Below are 17,606 nucleotides of genomic sequence, written 5' to 3' on the forward strand. Positions count from 1 at the left end.
TTCTCCCAGGTTGCCTTCCAGCATTTCCAAGAACTAGATGAGCACATCAGCTATGTAGCAACTAAGGTCTGTCACCTTGGTGACCAACTGGAGGGGGTAAACACGCCGCGGCAACGGGCTGTGGAGGCTCAGAAGCTGATGAAATACTTTAATGAGTTTCTGGATGGAGAGCTGAAGTCTGATGTTTTTACAAACTCTGAAAAGGTAAGAGCTGTCAGCGGGATGAAAGCAGTTCAAAGCAATAAGCAGTACTGCCCTAATTACAAGCTGCTACCATGACTTACCATGGTCAGACTTCAAACCAGTGAGTGACTGACTTGTTAAAGTTTCATTGTTCTGAAATGTAAATTAACAACACTAGGCTGCAGATTGCTGATAAAGCATTTGTATTCAGTGATGCTGAATGTGGCAATGTTGGCATTTTTCACTTTATGAAATTATCAGAGATTTGAGAAATGCCGGCGGGGGCAACTTTAGAGCGCATACAATATCTGCCCCTTTTTCTTTGAACCCTTTGCTTCAGATCCACCCTGTAACGCAGAACGCTTCTGAATGCAGCTTCTTTGTGAGACTTCACTCTGTTGGGTCAGTCCACTGGCCTTGGATACCTTTTTGTCACAGCATGCTTTTGGGCTTTGTGTAGTCCTGTGGCTATGTCTCCACCCTCTGAATTTAGAGGAACCAGGCAGGGAAACTTCAAAGAAACGTTAAAGCATTTTGTTTTCCTTTTGCTTCAGAAGTGTGTTTGTGAAGCAAATAGAATCTGAGTGGTCTGGCTAATGGAAATAAATTGCAGTAGTAGTGTCCATCTGTAAGCAAGAAGAGTCTCATAAGGAATTTAACTTGATTTTTGTAATATTTTCTGTTGGAAGCTCTGAAAAAAAATCTGTGGTAGATAAATATGATAAGCCTGGAAATTGTTAAACAAATTAATCTTGATGTGCCCTGAGGACATAAAGCAAATCTGGAAGAGGAGAGGAATGCAGTAAGGTCTGGAAGTCTGATGTCAGTCTGCATATGAGGTGTGGGGGGGCACACATTTAAATAGCAAGTAGAAATAGTGTTTATAAGGAGCCTTCCTGGGTGTGAGGCATGATATCTTAATACATCTTTGAACTAAAAGCATTTCTGAAGTATGAGATAGTAATAAATATTCTGAGAGGCAAAATGTTAATATTTTGGCAGCATCCTCTGATTTTTGAGCTGATCTGGGCTTTCATTGTGATTTCTTGTTCTGTGCCACCCTTTATGAAAGCGTGGGCTTCTCTCTAAGCCATTAAGGGCAAGGGATACTGAGAAAGGGAGGCAAGGAGTTGCAGTGCAATTATTTCTGCAGGAATTGGTGTTTTTCTCGGCAGTGTCAGGTCTTATAATCTGTTGGGTTCTTACCACTTTTATTGTTTTTCCTTACACTGAAAGTTGTTGTTTCCCACGTTACTTTGTCCTTGATATACTGAGCAATTTCCAGCTTATCTCTGTGATGGCTTTTCTTGGCTGTCTTGTCCTAAGCTATATATGCTGTGTGTGTGTCTTCATCCTCCAAGCTGTTACCACTTGCCTTGCTCTGCCAACTAACCAGTCCCTCTTTTGCACTGAAGTGTCTTAAAGTGAGCAAATCAATTAAAGAACGATGTAGCAACTCACTTATTTATCATGCAACAGTATCATTATGTTCAACATTCACTATTATTCTTGCACCCTCTTCTGCGTTAGTTCTGTACTCACTATTGTTCCATTACGCCTTTCAGCTTCTTCATACCGATTCTATTAAGATTTTCCTTTGCTGTTTTGTCCGCTTCCTCAGATGCATTATAGCCTTTAAGTTGTGTCGTACAGATTCAGTATTTATTTTGACTTAATGGTTTACAGAAGCCTGATTCAATTAAAAATGAAATATCTCTGGGTTTAAGCAGAAACCATGGAGAATTGATTCGTCCTGGCTTCTGTTGTGCTTAAGAAAAGGCTGTGAATTCAATAAAAATCTAAGAAGTTAGTTAGCAGCTATTGTGTGAAAAGAAGACAGAAGATGTTGTGTTTGCTTGCTGATGTTTTTGTTTGCTCTTTATTTACCTTTCTTTTGGGCTTCTTTTTAGGTGATGCTGGTGAATAAGTGCTGATACATAGGCTATCCTGACGACATCAATACTGAGCAGAATTGTTAGTTAGCTTGAAGCAGCCTTAATACCTAATAGAAATAACTGCTGTTTCATTGGATTTATTTGAGGAGCGTGGCTGCTTTTGATTTAAGAGGCTATTGTGAGCTGACAGTTCCAAACATAAGCTGCTCTTAATAAGCAGAATGACTACACTTTATTAAAGCCTCTATTTCTGCCGCACAGCCAGCCTCGTGCAGTGACTGTGCTCTGTTTTCCTACCTGTGCATCTTCTGTTCTTGCAAAGTTTGAATCCCAAGCCTCTCATCAGCGGTAGCAGAATAGGATCTCAGTGCTTCTGTTCCTCTTGCTCTAGTTCTGTCTACATGGCTAACAGGAAAAGCAAGACAAATTGCATGTTCTTTATACTTTCTGTTATGTCTACTGGTATGAAGGCTTTGCCTGGGTATAGTAGTCAGTTTTCCTTACTCCCTTCAAGGTGCCTTCCAGTTGCTAAGATCAAATAGTAGAACTCTTTACATCTGTCTCACAGTCATGCTTTGGGCCAGTCCATGCCATTTGCCAAATAAATGACTTTTATCCTAATTCATCACAAAATATCATGTTGCAGTTCAGCCATCTATATGTTATGGTTGTTTGTTTTACTACAATATGGAAAGGTGCATACTTGAAACATGCTTGCTCAAGCCACATTACCTGGGATGATTAAATAAGGAACTCTGGTCTGCAAGCCATATTGGCCTGGTATGGTGATGAGCTTAAGGACTTGTAGAGTTGTGCCCCACATGAACATATAGCAGAAGAATTTTTATCATGTTTTGACCAGTGTAATTTGTATGTTAATTAATATCTTAAGCATCTTAAAATGCATATTGCAGGAAAGTGATCTCCTACATGGTATATCATCTAAAAGGAATATAGACTATGGTGTGAAAGCTGAGCAGTAGAGATGAAAGAAAGGAATAGGCCATGTTCAGATCTTCTTTAATAATTGGCTGTCATGTTTTTACTCATAACAGATTAAAGAGGCAGCTGATATTATTCAAAAACTGCATTTGATTGCTCAGGAACTGCCTTTTGACAGGTAAAATTCTACCTGAACTTCTCTTTAAAATAACATAGCAGAAAAAAAAATCCACAACTTCGCGTAGCTGTAATTTTATAATGCTGGGGTTTTTTTGGAGGGGAATAAGGGGGACAGCAGGGAAGGGATGGGATGGGATGGGAAGGGGCTTTGTTTCACTCTATGATTCCTGTAGTTTTTGAGAGAAATAAGTGCACCATCTATTCCTGAATTTGTGTTTGCATACTCATGTTGTAGGATCATCTTTACATACACATCCTGAACTGCTTAACAGACTTTTAATGGGATAATTTTGGTGTGCTGACTTAATGCTAGATTTGGATTAGATGCTCGTAGGTTCTTATGGATATGAAGTATGTAACTTTTCTGTCGTCTCTGTGTTATGTATATTCCTTTTTAAATAGATCATGAGTAACAGGCACTCTGGGATGTCTGATTTCTCTTGTGATGTGGATTTGAAATTAATCATGGTATTTTTTTGATGTTAACAGGTTTTCTGAAGTAAAATCAAAGATAGCAAGTAAGTTATCCATCCAGTTCAATCCATATTCCCATATATCGTAAAAGCTGATTAAAGAAATATGCAGTACTGTCAGTATTACCATTTTTGCCAGTGCTTGTATTAGATAGCTTCATGGATTACTTCTAATTTTTTTTTAACCTTTTTTCCTCTGTTCCCTTCCAGGTAAATACCATGACTTAGAGTGCCAGCTAATTCAGGAGTTTACCAGTGCGCAGCGGAGAGGCGAAATATCCAGAATGAGAGAAGTAGCAGCTGTCTTGCTCCATTTCAAGGTAAAAATTAGTGAATAAATAAACTAAACAAAACCCAAACCCAACAAAAATCCACCAGCTCATCCTTTAAGTGAAAATATTTGCACAGGCAAATGGTTGTTACCCATATATCTTTTAAAAATACTGAAATGTTCCATCTGAAATCAAATGTAGGTCAATAAAGGAGGCAAATGCCATCCCTGGAGGCATTTGAGGCCAGGCTGGATGTGGCTCTGAGCAGCCTGGTCTGGTGGTTGGTGACCCTGCAAGCAGAAGGGGTTTAAAATTGGATGATCATTGTGGGCCTTTTCAACCCAGGCCATTCTGTGATTCTATGGTGGGGAATCAGAGACATTGTCAATAGAGAACATTCTGAGGGGAATTTTTCTTGAATTGTGTGAGTTGTCATTCGTGCTTGAAGAGCATTAATACCTGTCATGTGCATCCACGGTGAGCTGTGATAAGTGAAGTTCTGCTAGATTTGTGACAAGAATGGACTGGAAAAAGCCTGTGCTTCAGATAAATGTATTTCTTGTGTTAATTTCTTTGCAGGAGTTTTATCTCCTTAATTTCGTTCTGTATAAAAGTCACGGAGAGCCTGGTTTTAAGACTATTTTTTTTCCTCCTTCCACAGGGCTATTCCCATTGTGTTGATGTGTACATAAAACAGTGTCAAGAGGTAATGCGTTTTATGTTTTACACGCATCTCTTTGGGTGTTGATTTCCTTATTCTATAAGTAGTTGTAAATATGCTGTGAAATTGTTTCCACAACCCTAGGGTGCGTTTCTGAGGAATGATGTGTTTGAAGATGCAGCCATTCTCTGCCAGCGAGTGAATAAGCAAGTTGGAGAAGTCTTCAGCAATCCGGAGACTGTGCTAGCCAAACTCATCCAAAACATCTTTGAAGTTAAACTTCAGGTACTTCAAATATTAGTATACTATAGTGATCAAGGAAGCTTTTCATCCATATGTGCTTGAAGTAACAGTTGCTCAGAATTTACAGGATTCATAATCCTGTATAAAGAGGTAGAATTACAGTTGATTGCCGTATAGCGTTTCATACAGATAATCAGACCCACTTCAAATGAAACTACTTGTACTGTGAATACAGCAAGAATGAAAACATTCAAATTCAGTATGTAAAATTAAAAGGGAATCAGTACGTTCATTAGCTAGTTCATGAGATGTCATACGCTTTTGGTTTCTTCTTTATGCCACCTACCCAGAATATGTCAGGAAAAGGAGTTTCACATTTAATAAACATCTTTAACCTGTTCGTAGTTGGAATTGGGTTTCATGTGTGAGGTTAGTAATGAATAAAGGTGTAATAGCCGATGCTTGGAATATTTATATGAACATTTAGAAACATTAGTTGAAAACCCCATTACCCATCCTGAAAATATACTCCCTTAAGTATGTGAAGTCAGCAGTATGCCTATTCATTGCAAAGTGCAATTTCCCAGTCAGTGTTGTTTTCCTTATTATTGATAATATGGAGCAGGGAGACTGAGTTTGTATTTCATTCCCCAATTTGACCATCAGTTTTGACTTAGTATTTTATGGTAAATAATATTTTTTGGCCAAATAGTTGATTACAGGAAGACTCTAAGCTTGTATCTGCATTATGTATGTATTGTAGTTAGCAAATATATAAGTACCTCTTTCTCTTGCTGTCAACTGTAGACCTACCCTTAGGCCTCTAGTGGTTTTGATTCTTTAAGAGTGGGGATCTTGTGTTTGGACTAGCATGTTTTCAAAGCAATCCCTCTTTGCTGTTTGCTTTACCTGCTGCTACTTTGTATTAATAAATCATTTCCTTCAAAACAATGTATTTATCTGTAGAAGACAGAAATTCTGTTGTATCAGAGACTTAAGCAATCCATACAGCCTTTGGGTTAAGGTGTGTGCTTTGAAGTAAATTATATGTATAATCTAACAAGTGAGGATGACCTGAGGTTTGATATCTATTCTTCTAACAGATATACCTAAATTTTACAGAGTTATGTGAAGGACCAACTGGAAGAACACAGGAAATCGGATGCAGAACAGTATCTTAAGAATCTTTACGATCTGTATACAAGGTATATGCATGTAGATGATAAAATTATTGTTGTAGTTATCCTCTTGGAATGAATTGATTAATCATCATCAAGATGTCGGAATATCAGACAAAAAAGTAAACTCCTCGTAAAAATGGGAAAAATTTAATGTCTGTCAAACTTTCCAATGATTAAATTTCTTTAGAAACTTTAAATAGCTGTTATCGTTTTGAATGGGAGGTATTTAACATTGTGATCTTTGAGTGTGATTTTTAAACTGGGTGAAAGCCAGTCCTTCCCTTGATGGCAATTGTGCCATATGTAATCAAACATGAATTATGCAAAGTTCTTTACTTAAGTATAAAGCTGCTAGAAGTTCTAATCATGATCTGGATTCTGTTGTACCATGTACTTTTACAAGCATATAATGCTGTAATTCATACAAATACAACCTTTTCCTCCTCTCCCCTTCTTTGTTTTGCATAAAGAACTACTAATCTTTCAAGCAAATTGATGGAATTTAACTTGGGTACCGATAAGCAGACTTTCTTGTCTAAGCTTATCAAATCCATTTTCATTTCCTACTTGGAGAATTACATTGAGGTGGAAATTGGCTATTTGAAAAGTAGGAGCGCGATGATTCTGCAACGTTATTATGATTCCAAAAACCACCAGAAGAGGTCTATTGGCACTGGAGGGTAAGTTTCTCCTATGAAGTTTCCTACTTCTGAAGTGGAAGGGAGGTGGTAAAGGGAGAAATGTTGTGTTTTTCGTGCCAAATGTACAGTGATGGACTGCAAAAGAGCAGACTTCTAAAGTGACCTACAGCTTTTTATAATTTGCTATCATTTCCTGTTAACTTTCTCTGAAATCTTACATGTGAAGGGTGATGCATGGTGCTTATATACTCATGGAAAATGAAAAATACCAGTTAAACTTATGTTTCAACTTAGGATCCAGACCCACAAAAGGACTGAAGCAAAATTAAGGTACCGAACGCATGTATATGTGTGTATCTAAAAGCATACATTTTTTTTCACCTGCCCAGGTCTTGTGGTCCCCTCCCAAGACCTAGGAAGGGGAAAAGACCATAGCAATGTCAGTGAAAAAGCTCTTAGTGAGCCCAGAAGATGCAATGGACTTAGAGAAAGGTAAAACAAGACTTCATTATCCTCAGGGTAGAGACACTATAAAGGAGTAGGGAGACGTGGGAAAGGAAGAAAGAAAACTTGTGTGAGGAAAAGGTGATGAGACTGTTACACCTCTCAGAGTTACTGGGTTCGGTGTGTCAGGCATGAAGAGTGATTTGGAGAAAACAACAACAACTATAGCAAAGTCATGAGATGAATAAAAGCAAAGATAAAAATTTAATTTTCTTGGGGAAAATTAAATTGATTGCAATGACTGTCCCTATGGGTTGCTTTATGCATGGAAATGTGTCGGAGCATGCTTGAATAAGTCATGACTGCACAGATAGGGATGAGGATGAAAGGATTTGTGGCTGTGGATGAGAGAGGAAGACCTCAGTGTTTTGAAAGTAAAATGTGACAACGTATGGAGGCTGAACTTTGTCCACAGAGCACACGCCCCAGAGGGGGAACAGGTGTTCCCATGGTATGAATGTGCCATGGTAGGACACAGCTGAATGTGGGATCAGAGGTGGTTGTTTTGCATTTACTAGCAATTTTTTTTTAAGCTGTCTTAACTGTCTTAACGCTTGCATATCCTAAACTGTGTCTTGGGTTCTGTTTTTGTAAGTTAACAACCGAAATATTGTAAGATATTGTTGAATGTGATCTTCAGAATTTCCACCCAGCAAAACCTTTTGGTGTCTCTGTTTTAGTATTCAAGACCTCAAGGAAAGAATAAGGCAACGTACAAACTTGCCATTGGGGCCAAGCATTGACACCCATGGAGAAACTTTTCTCTCGCAAGAAGTGGTGGTTAACCTTTTGCAAGAAACCAAACAAGCTTTTGAGAGATGTCACAGAGTAAGTTCGCTTCCTGCTGTCTCTATTAGAGACAACATTTTGTGTATACAATCAAATCTTGAGGTTCAGTTTGGTTGGAAGAAAGGAAGAACTTCAGTGTATTAAAAAACTCTTCTGTTTCTAGCTGAATGAGGGTCATGTTGGGCTCTTCTGTATGAATGTGGATTTCATTTTATCTGTCTGTTTCTGGGAGAAGTAGGTAGGATTAAACCTACTTGGTAACATTGGTGGTTTCTGTTTTGGTGTTGGTTTTTTTTTCCTTTCTAAATAAACCAGACCCAAGAACTGAGAAGAGTTCACTACTTTCCCCCCCTTCGCCTCCAGCCCCCTATTTTATGACTACAGAGTTCTTTCCTTGTGTCAAGTGCCATTTCTTCAATCATCATAGAGTATTACTAATAAAGAACTGAGTGGAATCATCTTTAACAGTCTGCCTTGATAACTCTGTACTGTTCTTTAAGAATCTGTTTTACCCAATAAGGTTTTCCTTCTAACTGAATCACCTGTTTTATTGCCCGTAACCTACATTTTCATACTCAAGTGTAAGTGAAAACCCATGAAATTGAATTGGATACTTTAGTAAATTTCTAGGGAATATTTCATAGCTGAACACAGCTATTCCTAACAATAGTTTAGATACCTCTGACATTCTAAATTAGCGTAATGTAGAAGAGGTTCTAACCTTCTTTATTCAGAAACTTTAATATTCAACATTGTGAGAGGGCGGCAGGCATGTAACAAAATATAGGTACAGCATGGTATTACCTGTACATGTAGGGATGACCACATTCTTAGTGGTGGAAGTCAGTGAATGCAGGTAGATCATCTTTTCCTTTTTCTCAGTGTGGTTGGTGCTAGGAACTTGTTAAAATCATAGTACAAACTTCCTATTTTGCATACTTTTTTTCCCCCCCTCTGTTAGGGTCAGGTTTTTCTTGTTCTAAAACCAATTGCATATGTTACATTGGGAAAACCAGTTGAGTGCAAAATGGATCTTCGGAAATAAGGAGACTTTCAGAATTACAGGCACATTAAAAACCTTTTGTGTCGCCATATGCTGCTGAGATTGTGTTTGTGATCAGAGCAATTCACTTTGCAAAGGAACAGTTAAGTACTGGCCCATTCATGCCCCATCCGTGGAGCTGTTCATGACCAAGTTGGATGGGGCTGTGGGCAGCCTGGTCTGGTATTAAACATGGAGGTTGGTGGCCCTGCCTGTGGTAAAGGGGTTGGAGCTTCATGATCCTTGTGGTCCTTTCCAGCCTGGGCCATTCTATGACTGGCTAGCAAACTGGAATACTTCATTGTATGACAGATGCACACTGGTATGTTATGTGTCCCAACCATGACTGATTTAGGAGAACAAGGCTGATGGTTCCTACCTAACCATGTATTGAAACATTTCTGTGCTTGGAAATGTCCCTAACAGGGTAGGGTTTTTTGTTTATTTTTTAGGTATCCTGTGGAAATCTCTTGGAGTGTTCTTGTGCAAATTGACCTTAATTGCAATATTAATCATACTCCAATCTTCTGAAAGCCTCCACTTAATTCCTTGAAAACCAAAGCTCTATTTTTTTGCATGCAAAAGCCCTGTCATGTTTTTCTTTAGAAAATGGATTTGCAGACAAGTTGCTGCCCCAAATCCTGTGTTGCTTCTAGTTCATGAAGGTAGAGATGCTCTGTGTACATGGGGGCACTTCACTTAATAAAATTTTCATGCTCTGTTGGCTCCAGCTGAACTGTGATAAATGTCACCGCAGTTCAGACTGTATTGTTTTTTTTCTGAGGCACTGAGACAGTGCTAGAACAGCTGCACTGTCTCTAGCTGTGGTCAATGGCAAAAACTCAGTGAAAAAAGGCAGGGTTGTATTGAGTCACCTTTACCAGGTACCTCATTTCAGTCCTGAGCAGTGTGTGGTTTTGGTGATTACAGAAATCACAGCTGGATGTTTGTGTTTTTACAACTGTATTAATGCCTTCCTTCATTTATTATCACTGCCATTATTAGAAGCTCTGTATATTTTTGCTTTCCGTTGCACCCTGCAGCATATTGTCTTCATTTTACCTGTTAGTACCAAAGAGTTTGTTGATACTAAAGGCTGTTCCTCAATAGTTCCCTGTGCGGATGCTTTTAATTTAAAAAGAAATTCCAGTTTTTCTGAAATACTTGTTACACTTTAAGCTTATCCTCTACTCGATATTGGGTAAACTTTCAAATATATGTAAAACTGACCTTTAGAATGAAAGTTCTTCTTTTTCTTTTAAGCTCTCTGATCCATCTGACTTACCGAAGAACGCCTTCAGGATTTTTTCTATGCTTGTAGAGTTCTTATGCACTGAACACATTGATTATGCATTAGAAACAGGCCTTGCTGGTGAGTATAATATTTTTTTGAGCACTTCATCTCACTGGCCTTTTTGTGGAGATCATCTTTGCAGGTCCTTTGCAGAGCCTTATTGATTGGTCATGTTCAAAATGTATTGGTTAAGTGAAACCTATGAGAAGTATTCTGTACATGGCACCACGGTGAACGTTTCCAACATTTAGCATGTGATTTTAGCACTCGTGGCAAAATCTGCATATTTAAAATATCATTCTAATTAAAGAACTGTGTATCGTTATGGTATTAATGAATCCTTCTTTCCTTTAGGCATTCCCTCCTCTGATTCAAAGAACGCAAATCTTTATTTCTTGGATGTTGTCCACCAGGCCAATACTATTTTCCATTTGTTTGACAAACAGTTCAATGATCATTTGATGCCATTAATCAGGTACTTTTATTTTGATCTGCATTTCCACGGTGAATGGTAATTTTTGGTGAACAGAGCAGGCTTTTTTTCCTTTCCTCATCTCTGTTAAGAAGAGTTTATTCTTGGAGTGGTTCAGCTTGATGTTGCAGGAAGATGAAATACTCTCATGGGGGGGAGGAGGAAGGGAAGTTACACTTGGAATCATAGAATTACCCAGGTTGGAAAAGACCTTGAAGATCATCAAGTCCAACCTCAGCCTAACCAGAGATAGCTTAGATAACCAAGGGGGGAGAGGCATTGAGAATACTGATAGGCATGAGGGACAAGTTGCTTTGCAGAGATCTTGCTGCTGCATTTTACTGGGCTAGTGGTGGTTTTATGGCTGCATCTTGGAGTGAGCTGGAGATGTCAGGGATGCAGAGATTGCAGAGTCTCTGCAGGGGAAGAAGCTGGCCATGCCATGGAGCAACATGTGAATTACATGGACATGTTACGAGCTGCTGGTTGGATATGCTCAAGGTAGAGCACACTGATGTGTTGTGAATCAGTTCCGTGCCAGTCAGTGCTCCACAAATTCTGCTTGGGGTCACACGGCTATGGATGTGTTGATCTGAAGCCAGCTAACTCCACCTAAATTAGTCCTTTTCTGTGGAACAGGAAATATTCACACATCCCTGATTTAAGAAGCAGTCCCAGCAAACAGATTTGTTTTGGTACTCTGACCCTTTCTCACATAACTCCTTATGCTGTTGCAGTTCGTCTCCTAAACTATCTGAATGCCTTCAGAAGAAAAAGGATATCATAGAACAAATGGAAGTGAAGCTGGATATGGGCATTGATCGGCAAGTAGAGATTTAAACTTTATTAACCACCAATTCTTTTAAAACTCCTTTGGGATCTATTATTTGGTTCCCTTTTCTGGATTAAATCTTTCTGAACACAAAGTTATTTCTTTTTTCTACGTTATTCTATGCACGAAACTTAGATTTTGTTTGTTTAGAGGGTCATATTTATGTGGCAGTTTTCTGACCTTACCTAAGAAAGACGGTAGTAAATAATTCTGTTATGTTGAGAGTGCACTCATTCTGTTTTACCTTACTGTCACTCCACACTGGAAAGGGCTGAGAGCAGCACTGTATGGGAAAAGTAGGCATTGTATTTGTGTCCTATAGGGTGATTCCTGTGGAGATAGGAGAGAGATTGTATGTATTTCCAGAATGCTCTGCAAGTTGTTTCTTAAAGGCATTTTCTGCAGGTGCAGAAAGAATAGTGGGGATGGAACATATGTGTGTAACGATTGAGATTTTAGCTGTTCCTACTGGAACAGGCTTAAATGCAAAGCTTGAAATACTTGAACCACAGTGACCATAAGCTTGGTTCTAGACAGGCATGGGTCAGTCCAAACGTTAGAATAGTTTATAACTGTGTCAAGCAAATAATGTCTTAAAAGTGGTAGTAAGACTTAGGAGAACAAGTCCCTGTTGGAAAACAGTGTGCTCAAAGGTTTGTGGATGGAGTCTTCATAAACACTGGCACTTTTACAGGTAAAGGAGAGGTTAGCTTTCAGATGAATGTTACATGTAAAATGTGTGTTCTTGCTTACATGCTGCTTTGTCGTACCCCTGCTGCTAAGAATTGATTGCCTTGCCGAAAGGAATGATCTAGTTTGAAAAATAAAGCAATTTCTAATGCTGAAATTGCTAATACAAGTAATTTCTAGAGTTAAAGGCATCAACACTGTGCAGTCTGAATGAGTCCTACAGGAGCTTCTGGAATGGTATTCACAAAAATTGCCTGCCTCTGCAGAAGTGATTTACGAGTCAACCAAAAGTAGCTCTAATGGCTTTCTGTCAGTTTGTATTCTGTGCAAACAGCCTCTTGGGAGTATTTATTGAAAACAGAAATTTAAGAGGCTGTAATTTGTTTGCACGTAGATCGTTGACTGTGGTACACCTGAAATGCAGATTTGAGTCTCTATGCATAGAAAGGGAGTTTTAAAGGATCCACTTACTGCCTTTTGGGACTTAAATATTCTTCCCCTGTCCTTCCTTTTATTTCACTTTACCAATGTTTTCTGATGCTTGCTGCTGAATAATGCACGGTGTTATCTAATTCTACTAAAATAAGCATTTGGAACTCTTCCTTTGTCTGTCTCATTCCCTCAGCAATGAAGGATGTTATCCAGTTCCACTGAAGAGCTGGAATTGAGTTGGTTACTTCACAGTTAATGTGTCCCCTTTAAGACCAACTGGCCAGCATGGTTGCTTGTTTGTTTTTTCCCTCCTACTGTTTTTCTTAATGGCTTTCTTAAAATCAAGCTTGTCTTTTTTAGAGAATTGCACTGTAACTTCAATCCCTCGTTTTCCATGTTTGCCATTGGTATATATTCTATAGATGAAATGTTAAGCAGTGAGGTTTTTTCCTCGTTGTTATATGCTACATGCTTTTGTATAAGGCCACTTTACAATATGTAAATATAAAAATCAAGGAAATGAGAACATTCCCTTCAAAACCTTGAGTGTTCTTTGTAACTTTACAGGACATTGAATTGTATGATTGGACAGATGAAGCACATCTTGGCTGCAGAGCAGAAAAAGACAGATTTTAAGCCAGAGGATGAAAACAACGTTTTGATTCAGTATACTAACGTAAGTAAATTAAGTTCCAGCTCATCAGTATAGCTTGAAATGCACTTGATTGATATCAAACACAAAGGAGCAAAATAGAGAGAAGTAGAGAACAAACTGTTGTTAATGGGGGGAATATATCTGAATATATGAAGCTGGGTGAAAATGGGAAGAGTGGAGCAGTTGGTTGTAGAGGCTGGTAGTGTGTGGGAAGAGTGAAGATGGCTGTTAAATTGGGTTTACAACTACAGCTGCCGAGGTTTTAGTTGTCTTGATTGTCCCCCCCTTTGTTAATTGTTGCTTAAATTAACAGTGCAGACTAATCTGAACTGACACAAAGTTTAATTTGGTGGAATGTTGTCTTGCATCCTTCTTTTTTATGCATACTTGTGTCTCTGGCAAGTGAAAACCTGTTGGAATTATTAACTGGAAGGTAACAGATGATGTTGCACTGTAGGAATTTTAAAGAACTTACTAATTAATGTTCAGCTTACATAGAAGGCACTTAATGAGAACAGGTTTCTTGATTATAATTTAAATTATTCTTTTTCCTAAGGCTTGTGTTAAAGTCTGCAGCTATGTTAGAAAACAGGTGGAAAAGATTCGGAAGTCTATGGATGGTAAGAACGTGGACACGGTTTTGATGGAGCTTGGAGTTCGTTTCCATCGACTCATCTACGAACACCTGCAGCAATATTCCTACAGCTGCATGGGTGGCATGTTAGCTATTTGTGACGTGGCTGAGTACAGAAAGTGTGCCAAAGACTTCAAGGTAAGTCATGTGTATGTTGGTGATGTACAGCCATGATGGTTGGTTAGATGATATTTTACCATTTCTTCTGAGAAGTTTTCGTTAAAATAATCTTTCTGTTTGAACATCAGCATTTCATATGCTGATGTTATATGTGCTGTTAACTGTGCTAGTAGTACTTTATCACTTCTTAAAGAGCAGTCTCCTAATACCATTTTGTTGCTTGCAGACTATATATGTATATACACTGAGGAAGCATTTAGTCTATTCTAGATATAGTTTTGTATTGAAACAAAAGCTAAGATTTGCTTTCTGGCCAAGACCTGTGATTCTCTTGCTTCAAGTGCTTTGTTTTTTCCCAATGACTATTATCAAAATTACCACCTTTTTTTATTGCATGTGTGTTGGTATCAATGAGTTTTTTTCTGGACTAGTCTTAAAAACAAACAAACAAACCATCATCCCTCCCTTAGTTTTCTCACTGATGTCTTGAGGAAAGAAATCAAAAGCATCTTTGTAGCCTTCAGTTTGTGTCTTTGTAAGCAGCTCAATAGATTTTTAAGTCGCAGTATAGATTTGTACTTAAAACAACATATGCATACAGTGAGAAATAGCAAGCTAGCTTAGTTATTTTGTAATTGTGCTTGGGTTTTTTTTTGCTATCATTCCACGTGCCTCTATATATTTATACACAGAATGACTGAGATGTATTCTCTATAGGGGAGATGTCTTTTGAGAATCTTGATGGATGTTGTGTTTTAAGACCTAGGTCAGTTTTTACTCTTAATACCTCTTTTTTTTCTTTCTTTTTCTTTTCTTAACCACAGATTGCGCTGGTGTTGCAGCTCTTTGATACTTTGCATGCACTTTGCAATCTTCTGGTTGTAGCCCCGGATAACTTAAAGCAAGTTTGCTCGGGTGAACAACTTGCTAATCTGGACAAGAACATCCTTCACTCCTTTGTTCAGCTGCGTGTTGATTATAGGTCTGCACGTCTTGCTCGTCACTTCAGCTGAGAGCACAGGAGAAAATGTACCTATGGGCAGGCCTCAGAAAGCACAGGGAATGATTTCTTACCAAACCACAGCTGTAACTTTTGTGGAATAATGACTGTTCAGAATCAAACAGCCATATTTAGACATGTAGAATGCTAGCAGGTAAAAATCGGAATGATGTGTTAGCTAAAGTTCTCCTAGTGATGAATTTTTGCAGAACTACTCGCTACTGATTCTTTTTTTTATTGGACATGTTGGTGTGGGAAAGCAAGTGGCACATGGAAAGTATCATAGTCTTCAATATTGAATCATCAGATACCATTTGTTGGAGTTGAACTACAGAGCGTAGCGTAGGTAATGGATTACATAGAATAGACCAGTGTAACAACATCCTCCATCAATTTTAATGACTTAGACTTCAGCACAGCTAATCATAATCAAATTATCTTTGATTGGTGTTTCTGAATCATTTCTTTCATTTTAAAACGTTATCCTGCTCAATGTAATTTCTTGCTCTAATTAATTAGTTGGGAATTTCTTTGAGATACAGAAGTAAAAGGAACAGTATCCCACAAAGATGTAATTTATTCATTGTGTAGCATTCTAAACATAACTAATATTGTGGAAAGATTTTCTTTTTCGGTTCTTTGGTTTTGGGGGGGTTTTGCACCTAACAGTCAAGGGCCCACTGAAAAGTATTGGCGTTGTATGACCTGACATTCTTGTTTCTCTCTGTTTGGTATTGGAACACTGAATTTGATAGATGCTCCTGAAGTAAGTGCAGCTGCCTTGTCTAGGCTTTGTCACTACAAGGTGAAGGTGCCTGTGGTTGGATTAATACAACTTTTTCCTGTCTCTCGTTTTGTATATATAAATGAATTCAGATTATAACAAGTGAAAGGATAAAAACGTAGCCCAAGTGTTCATTTATCTACGGGAGGAATGGACTGCAGCACTGGTGAAAACCTAAGGGTGAAATGTACTGTGCTGATGATAACTGATCCTTGGTGCCTGAGCAATATGAAATGTCGAAGCGTGCAAAAGCTTCTCTTCCACTGCTCGTAATTTTAACACTGGGGACAGACTACTTCTGCATCAGTTCTACTACAGCGTATTTATTCAAGGTGCTTCCGAGATGGACCCGTTGTGTGCAAAGAGAGAATTGAAGCACTGGTGATTTGAAATCCAGGGTAGCTTTTCCTCAAGCAGTTGAAAACTGTTGTAAATAGATCTTTGTTCAGAACAGACTCATGGAAAACAGGTTGGAACTGCTTTGGATCGTGTCTTCAATCTGACTCACATCGTACCCTAACAGATCACCTGTAACACTGTTCTTTCTACTGTGGGCTCAGCGTGCATTATGAAAACCTTTCTCTCCCATCTTCAGAGCAGCAATTCTGTAGGTTTACTTTATGGGTCGGTCAAATAAAATAATTCTCATTCATGACTTCCCAGGTGTAGTCAGTATTGACAGACTCGTGTGGGACTTTTCTTGGATAATTGAGGTTCTTCTGCTTCATTTTCCATTTAGGAGAGCACTCTTATCAGTAAGCAAGAGAGTGGATGCCAGGCTTTCTCAAAGTGCTCTGGGAGGCTGGCTGCTTTATTGAGCTGCAGAGCTCTATTCCTTGGCCATGGCAAAGCCACAAAGAGTTTGGGTTGCTGGAGGAGGCCCATGCTTGTACTGCTGCCATCTTATTTAGTTTTTCTTTCCAAGAGCTCTGATGTGGATTCAGATGATACCTCTCTGTTACCTCTGTAACTGAAAGCCAACAATTTTAAGGCTGTGGTTTTATTAGCCAATACAAAATCTTTCTACACAAAAAAAAAAACCAAGTGTCAATTTGTAATAAAAGAAAAAACTTCAGAACAGCGAACGTCACTTTAAGATCACAGAAGTGCTTCAGAATTTGTCGTATGGTTGTTTGGAATTATTTTTAAGGTTGTATGAAATGTATTTACCATATTTCTTGCTTTATTAGCTGTGTTTCCCATGAATGTGCTCAGTGCAATATTTCCATTATGCCTGTTAGCAGGAGGCAGCAAAAAGTAGGTGACTACTAGAACATACGTATGTAAAACTCTTGCTCAATAAAGAAGGATTTCCTCCAGATGACTTCCTTCCATTTCATTTCCACGTCCTTCCAATGTCTTTATGCCCAGTTAGAGAAACAAACAAAACCTATTGAATAAGAAAAATAAAGGGGAGAAAAAATGTTTTTTGATGATCAAATTAATCACTGATGCGGGCTTCTCTCTTCCCCCTTCTCTTGACAAACCTCCCCATGCATGTAGTTGCATGTATGTTGTCATAAGTTTGCTTTGCAGTACAGCTGGGGTTGGGGTAGGGTGGGAGAGTGTAATTTTCACACATATTTTTAAGTTTAGAGCTATTATAGCATATAATTTGGGAAAATATTTCCAATGGCTTCTGAATACCATCGAGTACTATCCAAAATACCAAATATGCATTATAATG

The 17,606-nt window shown here is 38.5% G+C and overlaps 1 protein-coding gene across 3 annotated transcripts in view; it reads left to right on the forward strand.

The window, feature by feature from the left end:
• EXOC5 (exocyst complex component 5) overlaps window positions 1-17,240 on the forward strand; it is a 23,016-nt gene extending 5,776 nt beyond the window's left edge. The window contains exons 4-19 of one of the 3 annotated variants that reach the window (XM_015865867.2): window positions 10-204; window positions 3,134-3,198; window positions 3,690-3,718; window positions 3,884-3,993; window positions 4,607-4,651; window positions 4,751-4,891; window positions 5,972-6,054; window positions 6,501-6,710; window positions 6,966-7,001; window positions 7,856-8,003; window positions 10,270-10,378; window positions 10,655-10,775; window positions 11,510-11,596; window positions 13,294-13,402; window positions 13,938-14,153; window positions 14,960-17,240. In XM_015865867.2, coding sequence (XP_015721353.1) covers window positions 10-204; window positions 3,134-3,198; window positions 3,690-3,718; window positions 3,884-3,993; window positions 4,607-4,651; window positions 4,751-4,891; window positions 5,972-6,054; window positions 6,501-6,710; window positions 6,966-7,001; window positions 7,856-8,003; window positions 10,270-10,378; window positions 10,655-10,775; window positions 11,510-11,596; window positions 13,294-13,402; window positions 13,938-14,153; window positions 14,960-15,148 — 1,893 coding nt within the window. In that variant the 3' untranslated portion in view covers window positions 15,149-17,240. The remainder of the gene's footprint in view (window positions 1-9; window positions 205-3,133; window positions 3,199-3,689; window positions 3,719-3,883; window positions 3,994-4,606; window positions 4,652-4,750; window positions 4,892-5,971; window positions 6,055-6,500; window positions 6,711-6,965; window positions 7,002-7,855; window positions 8,004-10,269; window positions 10,379-10,654; window positions 10,776-11,509; window positions 11,597-13,293; window positions 13,403-13,937; window positions 14,154-14,959) is intronic. The other 2 variants (XM_015865869.2, XM_015865868.2) reach the window with 2 other exon arrangements.
• The last annotated feature ends 366 nt before the right edge of the window (window positions 17,241-17,606 follow it).

Source organism: Coturnix japonica, chromosome 5 (assembly GCF_001577835.2).
Source record: "Coturnix japonica isolate 7356 chromosome 5, Coturnix japonica 2.1, whole genome shotgun sequence".
In the NCBI taxonomy this organism is placed as follows: domain Eukaryota; kingdom Metazoa; phylum Chordata; class Aves; order Galliformes; family Phasianidae; genus Coturnix; species Coturnix japonica.